Raw genomic sequence first — 19343 nt, forward strand, 5'->3', positions numbered from 1 at the left:
CAGAGAAACAAGTTTTCAGACCCTAAGTTCTAGAAAACCTGCTGGTTGCACACAACATTTTTTTCTTTTGAGATGTTAATCACAAACAGAATGTAATTCTAGCAGATAAACTTCTGACCTCAACAGCAAACAGAACCCCCAAAAAGTAAATTCTCATCTATATGTCTGCCAAAGTGAAAAAACAAGGTGGATTTAAATGAGGTAAATATCTAGCACGCAATGCTTGAATATTTTTTTATCTAAAACTAGAATCTACACATTGCAATGGCTCCTTAATTGGTTCAAAAAATGCCTACTAGTCTTGTACACACAGCACAGCTAAAATCATGCAAAATCTGTTAGAGTAAGACATAAGCCTGGATCAATATTCAGTTAAAAATACATATTTTTCAGATCAGAAAATCTATACCTTTTTAAAGCAACGTTAGATCAGCTACACTAATACTCACACTATTATTTTGCTTTCTTATGTGTTAAACATATATCAGCATCTCCTTTAAAGTACAAGATGAAACCAGCCAATTTTGTTTTCTCAATAAAATGTACTCTTCACTTCTACCTAAAAGTAAAACTCGGCGTGAAATACCCTCAGATCGGCCAGACTTTAACAGATCCTGTTCTGAGGACTCAGACCGTCTAAGCATACGAGAGCCAATGCTGAGTTACAAACTGCAAAGAAAAAGTTCAAATTTGTTCCACAGTCAAAAATCACGCCTATTAAATCATAATGACATTTCTTGTCTCAAGTTGTGCCCATTCAGTTGTGTCATGCTAGTCACGGTGTTCCTGGTATTGCTTTTCAGGGAAGTCATTTGAATGGCAGAAGAGTTGCGCAAGTAGCTGGCAGATCTCTCTTGCTGAGCTTTCCTCCTGCAGCAAAGCTGGTTGTTGAAATGTCTTCTAAAACTCTCACTGAGAAAATACAGTGCAAATGGGTTGACACAAGAGTTGCAGAAGCTTAGCACTCGGGCCACTAAGGTAACAACCATATGTCCTGTTGATGGATCAATCTCATTGTAATTAAAAGATCGGTACATGTATAGCACGTGGTTAGGAAACCAGCAGATAGCAAAGAAGCCAACAAAAACTAGAACAATCTTCGCCAGACGTTTCCGAGTTTCCATCTAAAAAGGTGAAAGGAACCCAAATGAACAACAGTGCATAGAACTACTCCACATAACAGACTTAATTAAAACATGTAGCACTTTGCTTTAGCAAATACAGCTTTAATAACAATCATAAGTAAGGCCAGCAAAAATGCTTCCTTCAGGGGCTGAATTACTTTTTCTATCTATCTCATTTACTTTTTTTCCCATTTTCAGTTTACCTTCAGTGAAAGATCCTAGTTGTTTGCAGTTACAGAAGGTTGCTCTTTCCATATGATATATGCAGCAAGAGTGATTCATGACCCAAGAAAACATTGGCTTTTAGCCTGAGAGCATACACCAAAAGATGCCATGAAACACAACCTTTTCTGATGAGATCTCAGTGCTTGGCTTGAAACTTAGCTTTAGTTAGAAAGCTATTTAGAAACCATTGGCTTTGAAATATAGAGACAATGTGAATGAAATGTAGACACTGCTAGGGTGTTAGCTACACAATGGTACTTATATCCCATTATTTTGCCTGAATTGCCTCAGCTTGCACCACCAAAACTGCATTGCACAGTCTGAGCGTCTTAATTCCAGGGTAAGGTGAAAGGTTCAGTTAAATCTTCAATAATGACATGAAAGAAATATACCTTAATTGCAGTGCTAAAGTATAACTGGATTACAATGTAGATACTGAGTGGCTGAAAACTGGACAGGAAATGAGCCTACACAGTGGTTCCAAGCTGAGAGAGGGAGAGAAATTGGCCAGGTAGAAGGCACCAAAAGGAGACAGAAACTTTCTACATATTCCTCCCAAAAGATTTATTATGCTTGTCAGGTACGAAAGTTTTGCAAAGGCAGGAAAGTTTTCTGTCTTTGCTCAATTTTCTGAAAAAAATCAAGTGAATTTATTCTAACAGGGTTTCAAAGTATGTGAAATAAATCTATAAGTGGTTTTCTTGGCTCCATCTAAACCAAAACCAGTGGGGAATTCACAAAAGATGGGAAAACTCTAACATTCCAATTTGGTACGATTTGCACTCAGACAGATTGCAAAGGCAGACTAGAAGGTGCAGAGGTAGAGTGGGAATATTACACTTTTGTGCTATGGCCTAAAGAAATGTGAGTTGATAGCAATAGTCTGAATTTACTTCCTCTTGCTGGGAGATATGTAAGTACACCGGAATTTTCTATTCCTCTGAGCCTCATAGATTAACAAAAAGAAAAAAACTAAGTAGAATGAAAAAATATGTTCTTACTTTGAAAATACATGTGGGTTCAAAAATATGATGTAAATTAAATATTGTTTCCATCCTGAGGGTTCAGCCAAAAGGCTCTCTATATTTCACAGGAAAATAAAATAATACATGAAGTGCTAATATGTATGTCTTTTTGACAAGAAACAGGCTAGAGTAGAAATGAAATGCTGAGCAAAAAGAACATGAGGGAATGTGGTCTTTCTTTTTAAAAGAGTATGTACATGCTATATATGCAAGGAGATTTCAGTGAGTATAAAGGTGTTTTCTAAAATATTGGCAGAGAAAACCCTTCCAAATTGTTTTAACGGGCATAAGGTTTTTTCTCTATCAATACTAACGCTTTTGTAAAGTGGTTGAGCCACTTCCACTGCAAAAGCTGTTGTTTGTACATATAAAAGTTCCTGCTAATGAACAGCCTGTTGCTACCTTATTATATCTTCCTGTGCCTTACAGGGAAGCTGACTTTGTCCAGCATTTTAAAACGTTTTGTCTCAAAGGTATACAGAACCTATACCAAAAGTTTTATAGCATCTATAATAGAAAGGGTATTAGAAAAGTGTGAGTTCAGGATTGTATCCAAGAAAGATCTACTGAGAAAGCCAGAAAAGAATCGGTTCATGCTCTGTGTTCATATTTTCAGCACTCCTTGGTCTGGGAAGAACCTTAGATCCCCTAAGAAAAGTTTTCCTTGCCTGTGTCAGTTTTTTCTTTTCCAAGTACAAATAAAATAGGGTGAATTCTAAAAAGGTTCATGTAGGATTTCTTTCCGAAATGGCTGCCTATAGAGATAGGCGAAGCCACCAGCATTTACTACAAAAACATCGTTCCTCAGTAAAAACACAAGTAATGATTACAGTCACAACACACACAAACACATATATCGATCCCATTTCTTGTTAGGAATATGCATTGATGGCCTTGAATTTATATTTTTCCTTGCTCATATTCATTTACATACTGGGCTTAATGCTGAGTAACTGTGAAAACAAGCATATTTTTCAGATAATCCTCAGCTTAGTTCATGCATGTGGAAATTGAACTAACCCTCTACAAAATCCAACAATTGTGATGTTATTCACAGAATCACAGAATCACTAGGTTGGAAAGGACCTTCAAGATCATCAAGTCCAACCATTAATCCAGCGCCACCATGTCCCCTAAACCATGTCCTGAAGTGCCACATCCACACGTTTTTTGAACACTTCCAGAGATGGCGACTCCACCACCTCCCTGGGCAGCCTGTTCCAATGCCTGACCAAAACTATTGTTCCGGCACTTTTGTTTGTAAGTGTAAGCAGCACTTTTTCATTGGGATGTGAAAAGCAAGTTGCTTACCTGTCTTTTGGAATGCTCGCTGTATTCTCCTGGCATGTTGTGAGCACTTTTTATTAAACTCTTTGCTATATGATAGTAGTAGATACTAATAATGGTGAGAGGGATAAGGAAATACACCAGGAAAATGAGCACAGAATGGATCTTCGGGTGCATGTTGTCCGTCATGGGGTATGGTATGCATGCTGTGAAAGTGGCATTATCCGTGTCATTGATGTGGGCCAGTTCGGAGAACACGGCTTCAGGAACTGCCAGGAGCATGGAGATTACCCAGATGGCAATGGCTTTAACACAGGTCCATAGCACTGCGCTGGAGGTCTGGATGTCCATGGGGTTTACAATTGCTTTGTACCTGAAATGGATCAAAATGCAGATGCAAATTAAACGGTATCTTTTCAAATTCAACATGTGACGCATAAGGCCACTTCATACCTTTCATTAAAGTAAGGTCATAGTTTGTTCTTCTTTGAAATCCCAAGGGGTTTGTACTCGTTCTTACATTTGCGTTCTCTAAATCTCTAGCTTCGTTGCATATTTAGCCATCAGCGGTAGCATAAGGAGCCCTGGATACCACCCTGGCTGCAGGTGCCCGTTCTGCGCCAGCCTGCTGCAAGCGCGGGAGCAGCCACGACTCTGCTCCTCCTTTCTCCAAACAACCCCCCGCAAATCCCCAAACGCGCATCCTGCCTCCGTACTGCCCCCTCACGCGCCCGCCGGCGCTTGCGTCCTGCCTCGGCTGGCGCAGCCCAGGGCGCCCTCCCGGCCGCCACCGCGGCTTTCCCGCGCTGGGGGCGCGGGCCCAGGACCAGCGCTCGCCCCCTGCGGCCAGAGCGGCCGCAAGCGCGGCTGCGGGGGCTCTCGCCCTTCCAGCCCGGCACCTTCCTGCACGCAGATACGCTCTCCCGACTGCAATGCATATAAGCGTCTTCATAAAGTCAGGCGGGAACGGCTCCCAACGGCCTGTGCAGAAGTGTTAAACACTTAAACGAAGTAAACATCCCCGCATAAACAATCGGGGGCTGCGGCTCTGTGCCGCGTTTTGGGAAACCGTCCCACAATATAAGATTACACATAAACCTCTGCAGAACTGATAATTTCATAAGCATTACAATGAAAACAGAAAGTACTGCAGAGAATGGAAATACCACACTACAGCAAAGTAAAATAAATGAATTGAAGTAGCCTCTGGTAAGGAATTCTTTTACTAAAAAAACAGTTGTTGCAGAAAGTGATACAAAGTGAAGCTTTACGACAAGAAAAGGTCAGGCTTAGAAGGCCGAATACACTTTGAGAAAAATATTAAAAGGATACCTTAATGTTTTGCTTAGATTTTTAATTTATTTTGAAAACAATTATTTTCAAAATATAAGTAAATTTTGTTTTAATGTTTTCATTAAAAACTGAACATTGAACAAAACATTTCAGTTGCTCTAAGCGATGGTGATTTGGAAGGTTGCTTTATCTGATGTTCTTTTTTTTTTGCTCCTTCAATTTTTTTGTTCCTAGATTTGATTTGGGATGGGCGAGGGGTTTTTTGGAAATTGCAGATATTTTGAGAAATAGAAAAATGATTTTTCTTTTACATCTAAAGAAAAGTTTAACACGTAGAAGGGAGTCAGGAGAGATTCATACTCCAGGTCTCCAGGTACGTAAGTTTATTCTTGTTAAGGTTTTTCTAGTCAGTAGAGATGCACTTTCAAAGGGTGAGTTAGGTTTTACGTGCATTAAATCACCCTCTAGGGCGGCTGTTTTCCTCTGTTAGCTATACAGTGTGCTTAGAGAGATAAGAACTGTAACTTAGATGTCTCTACTTGGTGATAGAACTCCTTATCTATGCACGTAGGCACACATGCATGCATATACAAATATAAATATGTATGGATATGAGCAGTTGTCTAAATACATACCCAGAGTTAGGTTATGGCTAAATATAACATAGTTGCTGAAGGGAATGCTGCAAAAGGGAGTTGTGATCCCAAATACTGTGTACGGCTGATTCGCGGGTCCTGGCAGGGATGTCGTAACCCCTCAAAACCTTGAGCAGGTGTTTGGGGCACTGCGGCTGAAAGCTGTATCCCCGTGCAGCAAGCTGTGAGTGCTGGACACCAGCAGTGGGAATGGCTACGCCATGAAGATGTCTGGCGCAGAGTACCCGAGCAAATTTTTTCTTCAGAGTATTTGAGTCAAAATGTGCCTTGGAGTCCACTTTCTCAGGACTCATCACTAAATAATGAAAAATAATGGCTATTTATGTTCCTATCCTCTCTGAATTCAGAGAGAGGATTTTTACCATGTCTTCACCCTTAGTACAGAGTAGAAAACCAAACTCAGTAAACTGTCTCTGTTAATTTATGCTTACCTTTTCTTCTAACACACAGCGAGAAACTCCCCGGACACCAAGGTGTAAGGAAATCCGTTACACTGCCCATGGGAAGGCTAGAAGCTTCTGCACAAAGCATGAGTGCTCCCCAGCACAAACTGTGACCTTATTACTCAATAATTTGCTTCCTATTGCTGCCCGCCTTGATTTCATTACACAAAGACAGACCTTTTATTTCATTTCATTCCACTGAGGTGACGTCAAGTCCTTACATCTGCTCATTTCTTTTAAACTTTACATTGCTGGGGAAGAGCTGATTTGAGGATTTTGGGGTGGGGGAAGGATGTTGGGTAAAAATCATGTTCCATACTACAGGGTTTTTTTCACTCTCTTTTCCCATTGCAGTTATGTTGACCCCAGTCCTGTCCCCCAAGACAGTGACCATGTACAATTAATTGTTCTAGCAGCACTTGGTCTGGTTAATATCTAAATGTGAGACCTTCTCAGAAGCCTTTACATTAGCAGAAAATGTGGCATATATTCATGCCTTGGCATATATTGCTGTTTCAGCAAATAGCATGCCTTCCCCTGAGCTACAACTTGGAGTCAAGTTGAGAGGTGTTGGAGCAGAGAGCCCTCTTTCACAAAAACAGATGAGTTCACCCAAAAAAATTCTTCTTTAATCCTATCAAAATTCTTCTTGCTACTTCAGTTGACTACAAGATGGCACTCTCCTTCCTAGGACTCAGCCCCGCACAGTACTCGGTGCCAACGGGAAGGAAAGGCACTAAGTGCTTTACAAAGTCTGTCATCTTGTTTATATATCTGAAAAGATATAGAGTAGAAAGAGACAGGTTACAGATAAAATCAAAGGTAAACTGAGTGAAATTAGAAGTGTTCCCAAAATGAATACCCAGCCTCTTCCTTTGTATAAAACCAGTGTAAGGCTAAAACATACCATCAACCTTTCAAATTACAAGGTGCGTATTTTCTGCCAATAAAACAACAGTGGTAAGTCAGGGTAAGGGTGCCAATTATTTAGTCAAATTAGTAAGCAAAATCCATCTTTTCCTTTACTTCACTGATGAAAAAAGAAAATTATAGGTTGCCATGAAGATCAGGAAATAATTATAAATATGTGTTTGGTTTTAATTAAAAGCTTTCATGTAAATTCTGTCTTCCTACATCTTCTATCATTATCACTGCTGACAAAGGCATCCCAACTCAGGAAATACTTTTATAATAATTTTCCTCTCTTTAGAGCCGTGGTTTCTGCCAACAGACACAAACACAAACTTGCCCATTCTGCAGATATCGGTTTTGTTTGTACAGTGTATTTTCATTATAAAGCAACCCCCTCCCTTCCACACTACTCAAAACAAATGATGAAAGAAAGAATAACCTCTTCCTCCAGAGTTATAACATGTTGCTACCTTCTAAACTCCAGTATAGCTTATCTACTCCTCCCCATCTTTGTTTTCAAAGGCCTTCACAAAGGTATCTCAGCTCCCAATTAGTAAGGGAAGCTCTATTCCTGTCTCTGCTGAGTCCACAATGCTATTCCCCTCCCACACATTTGACTTCAAAAGAAGCTGCTTCATGATTAGTCCTAAACTGTCCCTCCATTGCAGCGCTACCTCTTCTTCTAGAGTACTTTGTTGTGATGCCCTTCAAAAACAAATTAAAAGAAAAACCAAAACAACTAGACCATACTTAGGCAGCCACTGGACTATGATTATAGCCTGCTATTCTAACCAGAATTGCATCAATATTTCCTTGCCCTTTCACTTCTGTATCTTGTGCTGTCCCTACTTAAAAACCCTCCAGGTGAGGGACTTTCTGCTTGTTCCTGTTCATATAGTGCCTACAGCAAATAGGACCCTAATTTATCACCCAGTTTCCTACATGCCATCCCAATGCAATAAATAAATATAATAATGAAGTGTCATAAACCAAGCAGAGACCTAATTCAGGCAGGGCAGATCCATGCTACTTTGATTTCATTTTCATTTTAGTCCTGGAGCTGGAGGGGTTGGTATCATTGGCTTTATTATAAAGTTTCTGTTTTAAGTGATGTTTCTGTGTCATAGTACTGCCTTTCCTGCAAACTAGAGTCATTTATCAAAACCATTTCTATGTTAGCATTTTATTGTGTCATTGCATGAAGATTTCAAACGCAAAAAGACAGCATTTAGCCTAACGATATAAAGGGATATAAATATATCTGAATAGGAAACATGACTGTATGGTCAATATTTGTTAAAAATACTAACATCGTGTCCAGTTGTAATCCACTCCGCTAAAGTAGAATGAAATTTGGGATGGTGCCAAATCCCTTTTCCTTGTACGGGCCGTTCTGTCATCTCAGCTCCAGTTGCATCATTAAGAGGAGAACAATTCATCTAGCTCCTAACAATGTGGAATCATTTGATGTCCAGTGTTATGAGAATGTCTTTCACAACACACAAACAGTCTGAGATTCATATTTATTAAATTTTATTCCTCTAAATTCTTGCAATTTAAAGTAGATTTTTAAAAGATTTTTATAGTTAGTCCTAGTATTTTTGTTCTGTGCTTATCTCTTAAGTGCAGAGAACTGCATTCACCAGGAACAAGCATCTCAGAGGTCTGATAGCTGAATATAATTAATAGTCTTTGAAATGACAACTAGTAGACCATGTGTAAACACAATTAAAATGAATGTCAGCGGCATATGTCTGTGTTTCTCAGGGGGAAAATCCTAAGATTTTCCTAAGTGGAGAAAGTTTACTCCTCTATAGAAATATGCTCTGTTGAGCCAAAAACTGCCAATAATGCTTCAACAAAAAAGTCTGATTTAGTCTTTTGGATGATGATTTCTCCACCCCGAAAAGAATCAAAACATAAGTTTCCCAGGACATTTTTTTTCTTCCACATTAAATGTATTACCTGTCCTGTCCACCCAGCATTTCAGAGGATAAATTTTTTCTTTCATTTGCATTTTTTCTTCTCTTGCAACTTCTTTCTCTTGCTATTCACTTCACATTAGCTAACTATATTTCTTACAAGCTAGTACAAATCTTGCAATGCTGGCTCGCTGCCTGTAATCTGGCTTTTTAGTCCTACTTGTCTAAGCCCATTTACTTATAACTGCACTAGTTAAAAATTCCATTAGTAATTCGTTCAATTCTCCTCCCGAGAGCAGTAATAGTAAATTGTTTCACTATTATTCAGAAGAGTTCATATATGTCAGTATTCTCAGTAGATTTATATTTAAGTTTGATAATGCCAAGTCACTCATGAACATATTTTTTACATGACTTAAGATAGACAAATACATCTTCAGCAGAGTTGCAGTTTCTATACGTTTCTACTGTGAAAATGAAAAGGAGAGGAGAGGAAGAGGAAGGTAACCAGGAGCCAAATCTAAAAAAAACTTCTGCTACATCTATATTAGCATACTAAACAGTGCTAGAGCCTATTCTTGGAGGCCAGGTGACACTGGCAGGACACCCATGACAATCTCTTTAAACTCTTTAATCTCCCAATATGAGACCACCACATCCAAACAAGATAGATAGGCAGTTTGCACTTCTGTTGGTAACGGCCCCTGGCCTTCTGTTTAATCCCGAATCATGCCTAGAAAATGTTTAGGACGATATTGATTGACCCAGGTCAAAACCACACCATAGGCTGCTCTAGCAGTTTGACAGGTGGTTGACTTCCAGTGCTCAAGTCAATGTTTTGGCACTGTTGAACATGTTTCTGTGCATATATATATATATAAAAAAATATATATATACACATATATATGCGTGTATGAACAAATGTGCGTAGCAAGAACACACACTTTCAGGTGCCTGGTCCCAAGAACACCACCCAGAAGCCTTGTGCAACGGCTGGCCTACCCTGACCCTCTGTGCCCCTTCTTTCTTGACTTTTAAATTATGCAAGTATCTGTATTTCCCCTGCTGTGCATGGTGGGAGCTCCCCTGACCAGACCTACTCAGTTTGCATCTAAGTTTCATTAGGATCTTGAAATTAAGCACAGCAAAGCTGAGGAGCCTGATGTCAAAGTTATGTTTAAATAATGGCTGGAGCACACCAAAGTCATTAGCCTTCACAAAACTGATGTGGCAAAGGCAGCTCTGGTACCTGCCTCTCCAAGAACAAAATGGAACATTCATTCAGACAGGGTGTCCAGGAGTCATTGCTCAGGCCTGCTAGACAGTGGCCCAAAATTAACATTTCATCAATGACGAGAGAACATTATTCTTACTAGGCTGCATCATACAAACCCCTGGATTTAGCATTTCCCACTAGGAAGTACAAGGAAGCTTAGCACGTGTATTCTCCTGGCTTTTATTGCCTTCCTGGAGAATTTACCTCATTACAACACTAATTTGGGATGATGGATTTTGGATTCTGCTCACAAGGGGTGGACAGGAGGATAGGAAGGTCAACACCCAGGTTAGAGAGTAGGCATTGCAATGTGTAGCCTAGACGAGCTTATGTACTGTTTGGCTTTTTCCCCTAGTGCTCTGTTTTCCATCTAATCATATTACTTCATCCTCGCTATCATCCTCTCATAAGAAAAAAAATCTTAGAAAACCACACCTAATCTTGTCTTATTCTTTCAGAGTTTATATTCTGAATCTTGAAGGGCCAAAGGAGTTTGAGGAAGGAGAGACATTTCCCCAAATGGGCTTGATCCAAATCCCGTTGATTGATGAGATGAGGTGCGTGCTTATCTGCATATCCACCATATGCTTACTGCCTGACTCCCAGCAATTGTATCCACTCATACTTGAATGAAGATCTCATAAAATCATCACTGCTGGAGCAGAAGGTCAATAAAAATATCAGTTACAGAAACTAAAATGCCTGGAAGCAGAAATCCCAAGTGTAAAACATGCTCAGTGACAATGTACCTCTATAAAATTGTTGCTGTTACAAAACCATTCTTCCCATTTCCTTGATGAATTCAGTCTATGCCATGGCAGATAACATAACTACTGGGGAGAACATTATATGGTCAGATGATTTTCAGAAATGTTACAAGCCAGAAGAATTAAATAACCAAACCTCTATTAATGCATCTATCTGGAACAGACTTAGATTTTACCATTTCAGAATCTAGACCCCAAATCTCTAATTTCCAAATTCAGAAAGATGCAGCTTCATTTATTTGCTCCAGTATCATAACTTCGAAGGCTCCACTCTGTCGCTTTTAAACTTGTTTCCAGTTCAATTTTGTTTGCAACTTCTGTTGTGATTTTGCATGTAAATCAATGTAGATGGAAAAAAAAAAAGTACACACCATAGTAAAAAAAGGAACATTAAAAAAATCACAGAGGAAAAAGTTAATGTAGCAATCCTTAAAATACAGACAATCAAACAAACTTGGAGCCAAAGCACAAACACAACATTATGTTAAAAAAAATACTGTGAAAATTAGTTGGAAAAAATGAAACAATATTTGGTATAGTCATGTGAACAACAAAGGAGAATCATATGAGACAGAATGATAACATATCAAACAATCCATTTCTCTCATATTCATACACACCACAATTTTATTTGCACATATTCTCATACAAACATGGAAATACACAATTAAATCTACACGTAGCAGAACTAATTATGCCAAGGTTTGTATGGATTGTTTGTCTCTTGGTTATTTTCTCTGACATCTGACAACTTGTGCCAAGTTAATTCCAAAACACACTTCTCTTCAATGGACACCAAAGTAGGTTTCCTCTTACCTTCCACAATTTTCATGAACTTGTAAGAATTTACTCACTATTTGTAATCACACTGTCAAACTGGGCTGAATCTTGGCATGGATTTAGAAGTTTAGGTCGTGACTGCATATGCCTTGTTTCATTAGGACATATAACAAAGACAAAAAGAATTTAGCACTAGGAATATGTAGCCTGGAAGAACGGTCCTGCAGCAGAACCTAGATGAGAAATACACCAGTTCTTCTATCATTAAATGATTTAAAATCAGAATTCAATGAAATTGTCCCTTTTGGGAAGGACATGTGAGAGATCCATCACTCTGCACATACATAAAAGATATTTATTATTTATTTTCTAAATAATTTATCATCGCAGAAAACATGTGATATCTTTTCCCCAGAGAGAGTGCTGGTAGAACATATCTGATCTTTGACATCATTTCGGAGGGCCTGCTGAATGCAGACTTGAGGATTCCAACAGTCCAATTTGGATAAACCCACTGCAACCTGATACATAAGGGAATTCTCTACCGTGTTATGGGGAGAGACAAGCAAAACGCTTGGTAAGAATCCCACTGGACCTGCTGTTTAGCCGCTATTTCGCCTGCCACAGGCACAGGCTTTTACTGAACGGATCAAAGCAAGAGGAAACGGGAGGAATGGGTTTGCAACAGCTTCTCAGGGTTTCGGTTGCAACCTGCGAAAGGCTCTGGGACGCCGGCACCTGCTTTAATCAAAGCAAAACGGATGGCTGCCAGCACAGCGCAGGCACTGCACCCAGCGGTGACGAGGATGGGCACCATGGCCACTTGCCTCCTCGCCATCCTCAGCACTCGGCTGGCTGAAGAGCGCGCAGGACGCGGCACAAAGGCAGAAGTTTAATGGCTGCGTGTGTCTGTATGAAGCTCGAGAGAAAACTGCCTAACGTGGGAGGGAAATGTGATTTGCTGAGAAGTCATCTTCAGCTGTGTAAAGATGCGCACAAGAGGAACTTCTCCAACAGGTGACCTGAATTGCCCGACTTGGACAAACTTACCCTAAAACAGGTAATCCCTTAATCTACTCCAGATATAAAATGTTGCATGGTTTTGTTTCCCCATCCCTTTTTTCTTTCTGGAATATTTTCCATCACGTTCCTTTTAGCTGTACGGAATGGATACACATTAACTAGAACATTTTGGGGTGCGGACAGGCTTCACTGTTTAACTGGGCAAAAAGGATTGCTCCGCACAAAATATGTCAGAGGTTCATCAAAAGTGTTCTGGCAAGCTTTATTTTGTCAGTCAAGTTTGCACACATAAACTAAAGGGTGAGCTGAAAAAAAAAGTGAGAGACAAAGCTTGCCCAATCTCTCTTAAATTTGCCTCTTACCACATAATTACAACCACACTGCTACAGCCTATGGTGAGAGCAACATCTGCACCATCATTTCTTTTAATGTACTTCAGGAAGTCATTCATTCAATACATTTACCTCAAGTGTTAGGGTTTCTAAGCGATATACCTATAGATTTCATAGTTCTACTGGCTCCATATAATTTTGTTTTCCCATCTACTGTATACAGTCAAGGCATTGTTTTTCTCTTACACAGCTACTCTTTCATTTTACCTTTGATTATTTTTTCTTTATTCTTTGGTTAATTATAGGTAAATTTCAGAATGTCATTTAATACTACTTTGTCAAGGCTCTGAATGTCAACTATTAGAGCTCAAGAGGAAATTGAGTCCACTTTCCTACTTCACTTGCTCCACTACAGGTCATAAGAACTGAGGATTTTAGAGGTCTCCAGTCACTATATTTCAGCCTGAATCAGCGCCTGACATAAAAGAAGAAACTTTAAATAAATTCTGAAGAAGAGAAAAAAGAAATTTTTATTAGTAGCAATTTTACTAATGAAAAATCCTAAAGTAGTTACTTAGGGCACCTTTTCACACTTCTGAATGTCTTCAAAACACGTCCTGAGTCCCTCAGAAAGTAGGAGACAGTAGGCACGCAAACTGAGCCAGAATGGCTTTTGTCATCAATTGTAGTCATAACTCAGCACTTAGATACTAAACTTGCACAAAATGTTTTTGAGGCTCTTTACACTTCTAAAAATACAGATTGCAATCTTCCAAAATTAAAGCAAATAAAGAAATAAAACAAACAAACAAAAGGATCAAATAGTTTAGTTACTGAAATCTATAGGATACATTTTAAGCATCTCAGTCAGGCACTGTATTTAGTTATTTAAGTATGAATTTAAATTTTCCAAATCCTTTGTTGTTAAGATACAGGAAAGGAGTCATGGCACTAATGAAAGATTTCTTTGTTATCTGGTTAATCAAGTATGTGTCTTATCAAAGGTATCTTTCTGTCACACTTTTTAGGAAGAACACAAAGAAGATGCTATTTCAATTGCAGTAGGGCCAATTGCTCCACTGTTCAGCTTCACTGTCTTCATTAGAGTGCAGCAGGACTATATTTGAGATAACACATTTAAACCTTTATTAGAAAGAAAATTCAGTCTAGAAAAAGTAGCAGAATTAAATTTAATCCTATTTTTACAGGTCACATAAAAAATGAGGCATAAATGACAGCCAAAGAGAAAATGAAAGACTATGTGGGACAAATCTAAAGCTGTTGTAAGGAGCTGCCATTTATTTTTTCAAAGTCTATTCACCCCAGGTCTCTTGACATTTTTTGGATGCAATTGCTTTTCATCAGCGTACACGATAACGCAGTGATGGCCAGAGGTGCACACTGTAGCACTCATTCTTAATCCGCTACCCCCTGAGCTTCTCCAGCCACCTCTCCACACCAAGGTTTATGCGTCATCCAGCCCTCTAGCTCTGGAAGGTGTCTTGGAAACACCTTTCTGTACTTGTGTTCCATTTCCTCACCCTAGAGTCCTTCCCAGGCACAAAATGGCCCTAAGAAGAGGGTGAGGAGCCCCATGGGCCCAGTTTGCACTCCGGGCTGTGCGGCCCATCGTGGACATAAATTGGAAAAACACTCCTGAAGCAGCGAACAAGTTCATGGGATGGTTCAAGTCAGGCGTGGTTCAAGTCAGGCGTAGTTCAAGCCAGGTTCATCCCTGCCTCCTGTCCCTTTTACAGTGAGGAGATGCTGGCACACCTTTTCTTCATGTGTGCCACGCTGCAGTCCCTCTGGCTACACTTCTCCTCTCACCTCTTTATTTTTACCCTCCTTACCCAAGACCACACCAAGTCCTGGGACCTTCTCGACAACATCCTTTAGCCCCAGCCAAAACTGCAGTCCATGGCCCCTGGAGAAGCAAGCTAGACAGGGAATCCATTTTTATTTCCTTGTCCATCCACACCTCTAGGAAGTGCACCCCCGGCCATCACACATGAGCTCTGTGGGCACTTTCAGGGTGTGCCGAGTGTTATTGGAGGTCTTCTCCCCTACGGCCCCTTCAGCTCTCGGTTTGTTTTCTTTTGTACATTTTTGTTCTTCAATCCCCTTTTTTTCCATTTGTCATTCACTGTAATTATTAAGTTTTATCTTTCTGTAATCCACCCTCTGGTTTTTTTCTTGGTTGGTTGGTTGGTTGGTTTTTTTTAAACCAGAGAAACATTAAGGTTTCTAGAGGTGGACTGGTTTCTCCACAATAGATCAACACAATCAACAGGAGCGGTGGCCATGAGGGGCAGGGCTGCTGCCCCTGCACGTCTCCTGCGTGGCAGCGAGGGGCAGAGCACGCCGCTCCTGTGCTGCCTTCTGCACCCCAGAGGAGGAGGAGACCGCACCCTCCTCCGACGCCAGCACACTGCACCACCGGTGCCACCGCTGCGTCATTTCTGCTGCCACCACCCCACCGCTGCTGCTGACCACCCACCCCCCTTCTCCAAAATGTGTGGGGCTGCAGAGGGCTCCACCGCCCACAGCTGGCAGCCCGACCCGCAGGAGCTCGAGGCTGGGAAGGGCTGTTTTGATGGGACCAGCTGCTGTTTCTGGGGTGGGGATGGGCAACCTTGGGCAGAGACCTGCTGTGTGCTTCCAGTTTCAATCTGCAAGTGTGCTCTAGGGAAGTCCGGGAAGCGCTGTTACAAATTACCTATCATGTTTGTACACAAAAAGAACCCCAAACCAAAACCCAAATAATCTCGGTACTAGATAATGAATCTTCCAGATAGAAGGTGCACGTTTGTCACCCTGAAAGCAGTAGTGATGCTGAGGGACTTCTGTGACAGAAAGCCATATGAAATAGAGCAACTTTAGAGAAGATATATATGCTATGAAAACTACTTTTTCCTTCTTACAGCTTCAGTTTGTAAGTAACAATCGTTCAGAGTTTATTGCTCCAGTAGCAATAAACAACAAATATCATATACATGTAATTTGCCACGCAGAATTTCCACATAAACAATAAGTGCTAATTACACTGTGGAAACCAAGACAACCTCCCTTATCCTAAATCACACAGGCACACCGTAAAGAACTCTAAATATTTATAAATCTGTTCCTTAGTGTAATCAACGTCTGGAGTCCTATACAGTCCTGTGGTAATAGGGAGTAAAAAGCAGGGAAGGCTTGAATGATCGTGTATTAGAACATACTTTGAGCGTTTCTTGTGGAAGAAGGGGTCACTGAGAAGACACTGTATACCAGACCAAATATGTACTGGATTATAACGGAGCCTTTTTAGCGATGTCACTGCTTTCAAACTGCTAACACCCCAAACACCCCATGCTAGACTTGCTTGTCTGGAGCTAACAGGACCCCCAGCCAGGCCTCGCCTCCTCGGCACCTCTTAGGTGCAGGATGCTGCCACCGCTGCTGGTCTGCCAGCATAATTACACGTTAAACTGTATGTTTCCCCATAACCCATAACCAAGTCCAGTCAAGATGACAGACATTAGGATCTGGCTACAAATTAGTGTGGCAAAAACCCCTCCACACTAGTGCCTCCCCTTCAGTTCAACACAAACATCTGTCGTACATAAAAGTAGACCTGAGTCCAACCCAAACTCCACTGAGAGTCCAGCCAGCTTCACTCAGAGATGACTTGGGCCCCTAGGAGGTAAGGTAATGATCTCTGAAGTCAGTGGCTGGTCTTCTGACTGAAAAAGAAATGTTTTTGTTCTCAGTAATTGAAAATGTAACTGCAGAGGTTAAAGAAACAACAGTTGCTAAATTCTTTGTATATACATTTCTGATATTTGTATACACGTGGACTCCAAAATACTGGAGGAACATATTTATTATGAATTTATATGGTCACAGGACACCATCTGTAGCTGTTTTCTAGGATGTGTAATTCTAAATGCATTCAGTGTAAACACATTCAGCATTATTACTTCTTGAATCTTTACTGATATTAAAAGAAGGATATAAAATTATATGGAAAAAGCAAACAATGAATTCTCCAAAGTTACATAAAAAATAAATGAATGAATCCTTAAACATTAAACCACCAGCATTCCTTCACATTATATTTCACTAGAGATATGATCTTGTCTGCAAATAACTTCTTCCCTTTTCAAATAAGATACCACAATCATGCTTCAAAACAGTGGAAATAGAAAGAAAAATGCAAGGTTTTCTTGGCTCTCCAAGGACAGTTTTTAACTGACATATTTTTTAACTGAGGTAATCAGAGAGTTACAGGTGTTCACTTTAAGGCACGTTTTGCAAGCTCTTCTTCAAAAATATAATCAATTTTTGTGAGTTAAAAAATCTTTATATTCAGATCCTGATTCAACCACCACTGAAATGAATGGTCACTGAAGAATACTCTCAGGTGGAATCAAATTATTTACTGAGCTGGGTACAAAAAAGAAATAAATTACAGTTATACTCCATAAAAAAGGGATTAAAGGTTTTAAAGAAACATTACAGTAAGTGTGAAGATATACTACTAAACTCAAGCCTTTACATCATGCATGAATGTAATGCATTTGTTGGGCTTAAAATCCAACAGAATAAAATGGGGTAATTCCCATGGAGAAGGCATTTTCATTTCTGGCTTAAAAAAAATAATGCTTAAATAACAGAGAAAGATAATTTCATTTAATTTCAGATTGACAATTACACTGCAAGATTTTGTCTTTCACAGCCTGAAGCAGAGTCCAACAGCCACCCAGTTGCTATAAATCCCTTCAGTAATTTGTATTAATTGGGAGCAAAAACTTGGGGTCCAGCTCTTTGTTTCTTCCTAATTTGACAAGTACTAGAGATGGAAGTGTGGCTTTCTATTTTGTTTTGGAGGATTTTCTCTTTTTTTTTTCCTCCCCCCCCCCCCTTTCTGTAAGCTCAGAAGCAGCCAAAATGAAGAGTTTGAACCAAAAGTTTAAGACTGACAATTACAGTAGAACAGTTTGGTGCCTCCAAATTCCCAGAGGCTGAATTAGTTCTGGCAGACACCTCTGGTAACTTGCTCTTTTGTTAGGGCACACACTTTCTCGGCAGAAAGAAACAAATCTGTTAAAAATACCTCTGTGCTTGACTTGGTTTAAGCTGCTCACTGCCTGTTGACATATCACTGTGGCTTGTCATGGATTACGGTCTAAAACCTTCCTCTAATGAATAAGATTTCAGTACATGAGCTGTTGCAGGACCACCCCAGAGGTGAGGAAAACAGGACTAAACCCAGCTCTTGCAGCTGGCACCCTGGCAGTTGGAGGGCCAGGTGCACCCATTTCCCGAAACGCTTTAACTCAAGTTAGTACCAGACTTGCCATCAGTCAGCGAGGGAAGAAGAAGTATGGGCACCTCACAAGCCGGAATGAGGGGATTGCAAACCCGGGATGCCTGGCTGGAGGGGTGCTTTACCTTTCATGCCAGCTCTGGCTAGGCTTAGCCCAAGCTGCAGAGGGCTGAGAAGGGGCAGCCGAGCTTTCCTACCTGTCAGCGCTGAGGGCGGTGAGGGTGAAGACGGAGACGCCAACGGACGTGAGCTGGATGGCAGGGATGAGTTTGCAGCCCACCAACCCAAAGAGCCACTCCTCGGAGAAATACCGGGAGGCATCCACGGGCACACAGGTCACTAGCAGCAGCAGATCGCCGGCGGCGAGGCTGGAGATGAAGATGTTAGGCACGCTCCTCATGGCGCTGTTGGAGATGAAGATTTTCATGAGGGTGATGTTGCCCAGCAAGCCCACAGTGATGATGAGCAGGTAAAGCGACGGGATCACGCAGCGGATGGTGAACATGGCCGTGCCCCGCGCCGAGGGCAGCAGGGCTGTATCTGGCACCAGCTGGGCGCTCCCATTGCCCCCGAGGGGCATCGCCGTGAGCTCGGGTGGCGGCTCTGCCTCCATCCTCCAGCTTCAGGCAGAGCGGAGGTCTCCAGTGCAAAGTGCGGTCGTAGTCACTGGAAAGCTTCACCTCTTTGCAAGTCAACAAACTTTCTCCCCTTTCCCTCCTGCCTCGCTTCCCCCTCCCCTCCCCTTTTTCTCTGTTTCTCCCCCCAGAAATGCAGGGGAAGCACCGTCCGCCGCCGCAGTCGCGGCGGGGGGGGCAATTACCACACCACCCCCACCACCCCCGCCGCTCCCTTTCAGCTCTCCGGACAGCGGCGGGGGGGGTCGGAGGGCGAGATCCGGAGCCTCGGGGGCAGCGACCGCCGTCGGGAGGGCGGCCTGCCCCGCCCCCGCCGCCACCTCGGGGCGCCG

The 19343-nt window shown here is 41.3% G+C and overlaps 1 protein-coding gene across 1 annotated transcript; it reads right to left on the bottom strand.

Annotated features, from left to right (window-relative positions):
* Positions 1-722: 722 nt before the first annotated feature.
* On the bottom strand, positions 723-18989 carry NMBR (neuromedin B receptor; the record flags this gene model as incomplete). The annotated part of the gene is made up of 3 exons (XM_081997190.1): positions 723-1124; positions 3686-4034; positions 18574-18989. 3 exons carry the CDS (start codon positions 18987-18989, stop codon positions 723-725), a joined length of 1167 nt encoding a protein of 388 aa, XP_081853316.1.
* Positions 18990-19343: the final 354 nt, after the last annotated feature.

Source organism: Phaethon aethereus (assembly GCF_964289735.1).
Source record: "Phaethon aethereus genome assembly, chromosome: 3".
Lineage (NCBI taxonomy): Eukaryota > Metazoa > Chordata > Aves > Phaethontiformes > Phaethontidae > Phaethon > Phaethon aethereus.